We start from the raw sequence: 10,206 nt of genomic DNA, 5'->3' as shown, positions 1-10,206 counted from the left end.
TACCTGTTTCCTCCAGCATCTTCACAAGGTCCTTTGCTGTTTTCTGGATTGATTTGCACTTTTCGCACCAAAGTACGTTCATCTCTAGGAACAGAACGCGTTTCCTCCTGATCGGTATGACGGCTGCGTGGTCCCATGGTGTTTATACTTGTTACTATTGTTTGTACAGATGAACGTGGTACCTTCAGGCATTTGTAAATTGCTCCCAAGGATGAATCAGACTTGTGAGGTCTACAATTTTTTTCTGAGGACTTGGCTGATTTATTTTGATTTTCCCATGATGCCAAGCAAAAGAGGCACTGAGTTTGAAGGTAGACCTTGAAATACATCCACAGGTACACCTCCAATTGACTCAAATGAATAATTAGCTTATCAGAAGCTTCTAAAGCCATTTAATAATTTTTCTGGAATTTTCAAGCTGTTTTAAAGGCACAGTCAACTTCTGACCCACTGGAATTGATACAGTGAATAATAAGTTAAATAATCTGTCTGTAAACAATTGTTGGGAAAATTACGTGTGTCATGAACAAATGAGATGTCCTAACCGACTTGCCAAAACTATAGTTGCTAACAAGACAATTGTGGAGTGGTTGAAAAACGAGTTTTAATGACTCCAACATAAGTGTATGTAAACTTCCGACTTCAACTGTAGCTATCTGGCCGGTCGGACCTAGTATCTAGCTGGGCGGACGACCTACAGTAGATATCTGGCAGATGTAGTGATCATAATATAATAGCCATATCTAGAAATACCGATGTTCCAAAGACTGGACCTAAAATTGTGTATAACGATCATACAGGAGGTTTTGCAATGATTCTTGAAAAAATATTTGGTGGTCTGATGTGTGTTATGAGGAACATATCGGACGGTGCACTTATGAAACTGCTTCTTCCAGTTACTGATAAGCATCTGCCCATCAAGAAACTGACTGTTAGAACTGCCAAATCCCCATGGAATAGATGATGAATTGAAAAACTGTATGGCTGAGAGAGGAAGCAAAGAGAATAGCAAATACTGGAAGTCTGACAACACAGCAGACTGGCAAACATACAGTAAATTAGAAATCACGTAACTTAACAAAAATAAGATAATATACTATGGAACAAAGATAAATTATATAAAGAATGATAGTAAAAAGCTCTGGAGTACTTGGATAAAATTCTAGGCAAAAAGGCTAACTATTCTTCATTGAGGCAGATGGCTTGTTCATAAGAAACCCTTTGATATTGCCAACCACTTTAATAATTCTTTGTTGACAAGATTAGCAAACGTAGTTATGACATGCAAACAACAAATGCTGAGCCTTCATATTCATGCATAATGGACCAAATAATATAAGACAAGCATTGTAGTTTTTGAGTTCCACAAGGGGGTGTGGAAGAGGTGAAAAAATTGTTGCCATCTATCTATAAGGATAACCACCTGGTACCACAACCTGGATGGTAAATTGCAGAGGTTGGTAGCGGAATACATTGTGAGTCCAGCTTGCCACATCTTCAATTTAAGCCTAGAAGACAGTGTGTGCCCTTAGACGTGGAGGGAAGCAAAGGTCATTCAGCTACCCAAATAGCAGAGCACCCTTTAATGGTTCAAACAGCGGAGCAATCAGCCTGTTACAAGTGCTTACAAAACTTTTGGAAAAAATTGTGTTTGATCATATACAGAAAACATAATTACAACAGGCTTTCAGCGTGCTTATAGGGAAGGGCACTCAACATGCTCGGCACTGTCACAAATGACTGATGATTGGCTGAAAAAATTGATAGCTGATTGTGGGAGCTGTTTTGTTAGACTTCAGTGCAGCTTTTGATGTCATTGATCATAACCTATTTGCTGAAAAAACTCAGGTGTTATGGATTTGCATCCTTTGCCTTATTATGGATTGCGAGTTACCTATTGAATAGAACACAGAGGGTTTTCTTTTGAAAGCCTCTCTCATGCAAATTCAGTTGAGTGTGGTTTACCGCAGGGCAACTGGCTAAGACCATGATTGTTTTGTTTTTACAAATGACCTTCCACTGACCTTGAATAAAGCCTATGTGTCTATGTATGCTGACGACTCAGCAATATACAGTTGTGGCCAAAAGTTTTGAGAATGACACAAATATTAATTTTCACAAAGTCTGCTGCCTCAGTTTATATGATGGCAATTTGCATATACTCCAGAATGTTATGAAGAGTGATCAGATGAATTGCAATTCATTGCAAAGTCCCTCTGCCATGCAAATGAACTGAATCCCCAAAAAACATTTCCACTGCATTTCAGCCCTGCCAACAAAGGACCAGCTGACATCATGTCAGTGATTCTCTCTTAACACAGGTGTGAGTGTTGACGAGGACAAGGCTGGAGATCACTCTGTCATGCTGATTGAGTTCGTATAACAGACTGGAAGCTTCAAAAGGAGGGTGGTGCTTGGAATCATTGTTMTTCCTCTGTCAACCACGGTTACCTGGAAGGAAACACGTGCCGTCATCATTGCTTTGCACAAAAAGGGCTTCACAGGCAAGGATATTGCTGCCAGTAAGATTGCACCTAAATCAACCATTTATCAGATCATCAAGAACTTCAAGGAGAGCGGTTCAATTGTTGTGAAGAAGGCTTCAGGGCGCCCAAGAAAGTCCAGCAAGCGCCAGGACCGTCTCCTAAAGTTGATTCAGCTGCGGGATCGAGGCACCAAAAGTACAGAGCTTGCTCAGGAATGGCAGCAGGCAGGTGTGAGTGCATCTGCACACACAGTGAGGCGAAGACTTTTGGAGGATGGCCTGGTGTCAAGAAGGGCAGCAAAGAAGCCACTTCTCTCCAGGAAAAACATCAGGGACAGACTGATATTCTGCAAAGGGTACAGGATTGGATTGCTGAGGACTGGGGTAAAGTCATTTTCTCGGATGAATCCCCTTTCCGATTGTTTGGGGCATCCTGAAAAAAGCTTGTCCGGAGAAGACAAGGTGAGCGCTACCATCAGTCCTGTGTCATGCCAACAGTAAAGCATATTGAGACCATTCATGTGTAGGGTTGCTTCTCAGCCAAGGGAGTGGGCTCACTCACAATTTTGCCTAAGAACACAGCCATGAATAAAGAATGGTACCAACACATCCTCCGAGATCAACTTCTCCCAACCATCCAGGAACAGTTTGGTGACGAACAATGCCTTTTCCAGCATGATGGCACACCTTTCCATAAGGCAAAAGTGATAACTAAGTGGCTCGGGGAACAAAACATAGATATTTTGGGTCCATGGCCAGGAAACTCCCCAGATCTTAATCCCATTGAGAAAAACCTCATTTAGATTCATTATTGAATAATGAGGCTATTGAGCAAGTTGAGGAGACTAAACTGCCGTCATGGTCAAAACATATAGACTGGTTGCTAAAATGGTTAGAGGTCGCACCTGGACTACTGCACAGCTGTGTGGTCATGTGCAACAAAGAAGGCCATAAGTAAATTGCAGTTGGTCCAGAACAAAGCAGCACATATCGCACTTAGATGTAGACGGAGGGAAAGTGTCAGTAACAGGCATGTCAGTTTCTCCTGGCTCAAAGTTGAGAAAAGATKGACTGCATCCCTATTGGTCTTGGTGCAAGGTATTGATGTGTTGAAGGTACCAAACTGTCTGTTCAAGCAGTTGGCACACAGTTCGGACATTCATCGGTACAACACAAGACATGCAACCAGAGGTCACTTCACAGTCCCCAGGTCYAGAACAAAGGCTAGGAAAGCTAGTTAACATTAGCCGTTACTACATCGAGCTATGTTGAACTTCCATCTTCTCAGGCCAGGGGCACAATGTATGAATTTATGGCTGGATCAGAATCGTCGTCATAAACATTGGCCAGCATGGAGAATGGACTAAAACCACAAGTCCAAATCCCTATCTCCATCCATGGCAAATTTAGGAAAGGGACGATTTTAGCTAACTAGGTAGCCACCGGAGGACAACGACACAACAATTCAAGTTATGTCAATGACGTTTGGCTTCTAACGTGATGTGATTGGTGTGAAGCCAAATGCAAACTGGCTTCCCTTGAAGATTTTTTGGGATGTGCCAGAACCTTTCACAACTGAGCTCACTCGGTTTAGCTCAACGCTGATGGGCTATTATTTTATTTAAAAAATTATCAAGAGACGCCAAATGCTCACTGGCTTTCCTTGCATTCAATGCTACGGGTGGCAACAATGTCATACTCTTTTTGACCAGACAGCACAGATGGGCTACACAGACACTGAGGGGCACTGTTTAGTTTGCTTGGATGCTTTCTCCGGTGAGATACCATGCGCCTCTTGCGAATTGAAGGAAATGTATGAAACACAGAGTGACAAAATATAAGTTTTTTTTCTTGATCATTTTTTGGGTGAAGCCTGGCTTCCTTTGGCATCCATGAATACACACCACTGCCCAGGGCCCCAAACTTAGTGATGAGGTTTGGAGGGCACTATGGTGTTGACGGCTGAGCTTTAGTCGATGAACAGCATTCTTACATAGGTATTCCTCTTGTCAAGATGGGATAGGGCAGTGTGCACTGCAATGGCGATTGCGTCATCATGTATATCACTTGCTTACATTGTCATTGTTTCCTGTCAGTATCAGCAGTTGAAGTTTCTGTTTGAAATGGGAAGGCATGGGCACAGCTGTTCCACAGTAATACTGTTAGCAGACTGACATGGCTGGCTGGATAACCCAATTAGTGTTCTAGCAGTAGAATGACATTCTAACCAAAATCAGATTCAGGTCAAAAACAATTAACCAAGGCTCTGAAAAAATTTGATTTCTTACCATCACAATCAACCCACTAAGATTCGAGTCATTTATTTGAGCTATGTACAGGTAATGCTGAATTTCACAATGAACAAAAAATAAATAAAATCACATTTCACCAATCAATCCTCTTAAGAGGTCACTAATTATAACCTCTTTCTCTCTTCCATTCACATACACTTCTTTTTAAAATGTTCATTTATCTTCGAAAGATATATAGTTGCTGTAGCTGTGCTGTCGTTGCGATTTGCAGTTGATATAATTATTTGAAGACATTATCCTTTATGTTTTTGGTGTGTCTCTAGATCTAGTGGGTGGAGTCTTCGGGGAGGAGAGGGGGTTTATGGTTATATAATATAACACTAACCTGTCTGGACCATCCCCTCGGCACACACGCCTTTTCCCTACTGTTTCCCTTGTACCCCCCAGCATCCTCCACAGCCTAGTATGATAGATACAGGTGGGCACCCACAGTCCTATGGTTCTCTATGGTCTCCCAACCACACATGATCTGGAAGTGGGGTCTAGATGATTGGAGAGTTCATATCCCTATGATTGACAAAAAAAACTATTTGAATGAATGACTCTTCTTTCTCTAGCCACCTTCCCTGACTCATAATGTGATTACTTTATATTTCTCCCTTATTCCTGCCCGAATCCTTCTGTCTCCTCGATGGCAAACATAAGTTTCTCTTTCAGTTGCTCCAGGCTCCTGTAGGGTGGCAGGTCCAGACGATTGAAGCTGTGTGAGTGTTCGAGATGAAAGGAAAATTGACAGTGAGGGATACATTTGTGGTTAGCAGGGGTACATTCATAGAGACAAAAGTAATGGACATGGTCATGGGAACGATAAATCAACTTTGGCAGAGGAATTTAGGAAAATGTCAGTCTCACCAGGTGTGACTTCTTGGAAGCCAAGTCTCCTTCCCCACCTTATCTATACAGAATTTTTGTGGTCCATTACTCCCTAAGGGGAAGAGAGACCATGTTAGATTCTTCGGCAGGGAATTACATTTCTGTCAAAACACATTTGACAGTAAAGGTGGTTATTGTATTAAGATACATTTATTTGCCAATTGTACACAACATCCAAACCAAAATTTGACTTCAGCTTTATTTCAACCCCTCTGAAAGACACACATATTTATACAGGTTAGGGAGGTTGGAGCTGCCACACTGAGTGCCCGTGGAGCAGTTGTTGTGGGCGGTTATGTGCCTTGCTCAAGGGCACAACGGCAGGCAATGGAGAATTCAATAAATACATTTTTTATTTGAATAAAGATTAGCTAAAGTGCCAAAATTCAGCATTTTGACATGTCCCTCCGTGCAACCCATGGTTCCAGGAAGATTTTAACCCACTTAACCCCAAAATGTCTCCAAGTTTTCACCATCATTGTAAAGCTTTAGTTATTTTGTTGCTTTGACAAAGTCATTTCTGAAGATTGTTATTAATTTAATGTGATTAGTGATTCATTCAATGACAAAAATAACATGTCCCTCATTTTAAGGTCAACCCTGTTACTTCATCTGAACTCTCGTTTTAATATGATGAAAAATATTTCAATAATTTTTTCAAAAGAAACATTGAACAACTGATTCTCTTTTTGACCATTTTCTGGTGTTTTGTGGTGGAAGACTGAGCAGGTCGAGCATAACACATCAACYCTGTTACCCATAGATAGACAGGCTCGAAATGTTTTAACTATATACTTGTTTTTGCATCCAATTGCCACTTCCTGTTGCACACAACCTACCATTCCCCCTGTCACAAGGGGATTCATGGCTGATTTAAGACAAAATTGTCAACACTTTTACTTTATTTGGCACTTAATATACACTTAGTAGAGTAATTATTTTCTTTAACCTCTTGAGAATGTTTTTTTTATTAAGTTGAACATGTGCTCTGTATGACAGAATGTTTAAATTAGGTGAAATCAAACAGTTTTTTCCCCACCAAGTTATACATCTGAAAAGGCACCGAATTGGTGGAACAACCCACCTATGAGTTCAGCAAACCCTCCGACTGGCAGACGGCATGTTCCTGTGACAAACTGGAGCAGGCGGATCCGCTTCTCATTGTCCATATCCTTTACCACCTGTATAACACACAGGTAAGACATGTCAAGGATGCACATAGTGAGATATAGACAGTCTCATATACACACAAGATGCTGTGAAGAGAGGCCACCATACCTGCCAGAACCAGTGTATCTGCTTGCTGTTCTTGGTATAGTGCCGATAGATGGTGTTCTTCTGCCAGTCACTGAGGTCTATCTCCTGCATTCCACATAGCATCAGCTGGAGGAAGGAATGAGACCATACCATTAATCCACAGTCAAAGGGAGGGAATCCGCAACAAATAGTCCCCYCTACCAACTTATAAGTCTTTGCAAAAGCTTCATAACCTATAACACCGCCCTAGCTAACCCAGCATGTTCTTGCAGACTCTTTACACACCTCCAGCTCTTTCTCATCAAAGTAGCGTAGCCACTCCAGAGGCACGACCTCATTGAAGCCATCCAAGAAGGCCTTGGTCTGCTCCTCCACACCACGCATGAACCGCCAGTCCGTCAGCAGACTGAGGAAACAGGGATGAGATATAGCATTTTCTAAGCAACAAGAGAGGATATTTATTGAAACAAGTTGAGTGTCAACATGAAACAACATTAATGCTAGTCTGTGGAGTATCAATGTCTGATATCACAGTGATTGACAGGCATACAGACGGGAGTCAAAGTAGTGACGGAGATGGCTGACCTGATGTACTCCTCCTTGTTCTCCGAGGTGACCAGCTCATTCTCTCCATCATCCTTCAGCTGGTGGGTGGACACCTTCCCTAGAATCTCCATATCCTGAGCAAAGTACAGCTCCACTCCACACTCCTCCAGACAGTTATCTCTGTAGACATAACACACAGACGCATCATACACATATTAAAGCTTTAAGCTACATAATGTCAAACACTTCCATCTGGCTCTTCACATACACTGTTTGCCACAAGGGGCGACCATATTCAAACAGCCCCACACACACATAATGAAGGAGCGGTGTACTTACTTGACCCACATGATAGAGTTGTAGAACTCAGGGTCAATAGACTCCAAGTCTTTCAGAGTGGGTTTCTTGTTGAGCATACGCTTGTAGAATGGCAGAGTGAAGCCAGTATCGATGAACTTGCCATGGTACAGGGCCTAAAAGGGAGAGGGGAGGAGAGGTTGCAATAAGTACCATACCAAAACTAAAATATACCATAAGCATCATCCCTCCTATGGGCCAATACACATAGATACAGACACATATGGCTCACGTCAACACCATCAACACCATCATCCCATAGACCCACTCCAATAACGCATACTGCCCCAACAGATCCACAGATGACGCAACCTCTATTGCACTCCACACTGCCCTTACCCACCTGGACAAAAGGAACACCTACGTGAGAATGCTGTTCATTGACTACAGCTCAGAGTTAAACACCATAATGCCCTCAAAGCTCATCACTAAGCTAAGGAAGCTGAGACTGAACACCTCCCGCTGCGACTGGATCCTGGACTTACTGACAGGCAGCCACCAGGTGGTAAGGGTAGGCAGCAACAGATCTGCCACGCTGACCCTCAACACAGGGGCCCCTCAAGGGCGCGTGCTTAGTCCCCTCCTGTACTCCCTGTTCACGCACGACCAAGCAGGACACCATCATTAAGTTTGCCGACAACACAATGGTGGTAGGCCTGATCGCTGACGATGAGACAGCCTATAGGGAGGAGGTCAAAGACCTGGCAGTGTGGTGCCAGGACAACAACGTCTCCCTCAACGTGATSAAGACAAAGAAGATGATCGTGGACTACAGTAAAAGGAGGGGCGAGCACTCCACCATTCACATCGACGGGGCTGTAGTGGAGCAGCTCGAGAGCTTCAAGTTCCTTGGTGTCCACATCACCAACAAACTATCATGGTCCAAACACACCAGGACGCCTATTCCCCTTCAGGAGACTGAAAATATTTGGCATGGGTCCTCAGATCCTCAAAAGGTTCTACAGCTGTATCATCGAGAGCATCCTGACTGGTTGCATCACCACCACCTGGTATGGTAACTGCTCGGCATCAGACCGCAAAGTGCTACAGAGGGTWGTGTATACGGCCCAGTATAGCCGTATACGTATATGCTTCCTRCCATCCAGAACCTCTGTACCAGGCGGTATCAAAGGAAGGCCCTAAAAATGGCCAAAGACTCCAGCCACCCTAGTCATAGACCGTTTTCTCTGCTACCGCACGGCAAGCGGTACCGGAGTGCCAAGTCTAGGTCCAAAAGGCTCCTGAACAGCTTCTACCCCCAAGCCATAAGACTGCTGAACAGTTAATAAAATGGCTACCTGGAATATTTTTTGTTGTTGTTGCTGCTGCTGCTGCTACTCTGTTTATTATTTATGCATTGTCACTTTACCCCTACCTACATGTACATATTACCTCAATTACTTTGAATAACCTGTACCCCAGCACATTTGACTCAGTACCGGTACCCTCTCTATATAACCTTGTTATTGGAATTTTAGTGCGTTACTTATTTTTACTTTAGTTTATTTATTAAATATTTTTTTAACTCTTATTTTTCTTAAAACTGCATTGCTGGTTAAGGGCTTGTAAGTAAGCATCTCATGACACGTTCTACACCGGTTGTATTTGGCACGTGACAAATAAAATTTGATTTGATATAGCCTAACCACAGTTAAGTGTTAACACACACACAACACTTAAAAGAGTCAGTCACAAGTCTGTCTGTGTGGAAAAGACTGATTGATTCAGTTAGTACTGAAGCGGTGGCTAAGACCCAGACTGTATAATGTAATAGCACAGAGCCCCAGTGTATATCTGTCCAAAAACAACATAGACACCCTCCACTGTGTGACTCAGTCTGTTCAGTCTGCACCGTCAGTACTAGCGTCATCATCTGCTCTGAGCAACAGGACATGAGGCAGGGAGGGAGAGACGGAAAAGTGGGAGAGAGGGGAAGTGGGGAGCAGGAGGAGATGGAGGGCAGTGAAAAAGAGGAGAAAAGGAGCCCAGAAAAGAGGGAGAGAAGACATGGGCTAGATGAGACAAGCATTTTTATAAGGGGTGTTGTGTGAAGTGTGCTAGCAGACTAAATATAGGTCATTATTGGCGGGTGTGGGCTGTGTGTGGCAGTGAGGTCATGCTCTGGAGGAGAGGAGGGGGTTGAGAGGGGGGAGCTGTTGGTTTTGGGGCCTGTAGCTTCTGGATAGTGTCCCAGAGAGAGTTGGGTTTGGCAAGATGTGCGGTGGGGGAGGGGAGKGTTCTTAGTATAACAGACTTATTCACTTGGTTTAGGGACACACAGCTTTAGAAACGACTGACAGATGAAGAACACACCCCCACAGACACTCATACACTGTCATCACTGCTCCTGTTCCTAAAAAAAACATTTTGTGCTAC

At 43.2% G+C, this 10,206-nt stretch overlaps 1 protein-coding gene across 3 annotated transcripts in view; it reads right to left on the bottom strand.

Annotated features, from left to right (window-relative positions):
• Positions 1 to 4,790: 4,790 nt before the first annotated feature.
• Positions 4,791 to 10,206, bottom strand: part of LOC111962302 (NEDD4-like E3 ubiquitin-protein ligase WWP2) — a 42,668-nt gene continuing 37,252 nt past the window's right edge. For all 3 annotated transcript variants that reach the window (XM_023985290.2, XM_023985292.2, XM_023985291.2), the window contains 7 exons: positions 7,813 to 7,946; positions 7,513 to 7,653; positions 7,213 to 7,333; positions 6,949 to 7,053; positions 6,755 to 6,851; positions 5,650 to 5,722; positions 4,791 to 5,497 (listed from right to left, as the gene is read on the bottom strand). In XM_023985290.2, the coding sequence (XP_023841058.1) occupies positions 5,398 to 5,497; positions 5,650 to 5,722; positions 6,755 to 6,851; positions 6,949 to 7,053; positions 7,213 to 7,333; positions 7,513 to 7,653; positions 7,813 to 7,946 (771 nt within the window). In that variant the 3' untranslated portion in view covers positions 4,791 to 5,397. The remainder of the gene's footprint in view (positions 5,498 to 5,649; positions 5,723 to 6,754; positions 6,852 to 6,948; positions 7,054 to 7,212; positions 7,334 to 7,512; positions 7,654 to 7,812; positions 7,947 to 10,206) is intronic.

Source organism: Salvelinus sp. IW2-2015, linkage group LG4q.1:29 (assembly GCF_002910315.2).
Source record: "Salvelinus sp. IW2-2015 linkage group LG4q.1:29, ASM291031v2, whole genome shotgun sequence".
In the NCBI taxonomy this organism is placed as follows: Eukaryota; Metazoa; Chordata; class Actinopteri; order Salmoniformes; family Salmonidae; genus Salvelinus; species Salvelinus sp. IW2-2015.
The sequence above is the reverse complement of the archived record's forward strand: the minus strand, read 5'-3'. Positions and strand labels throughout refer to the sequence as shown.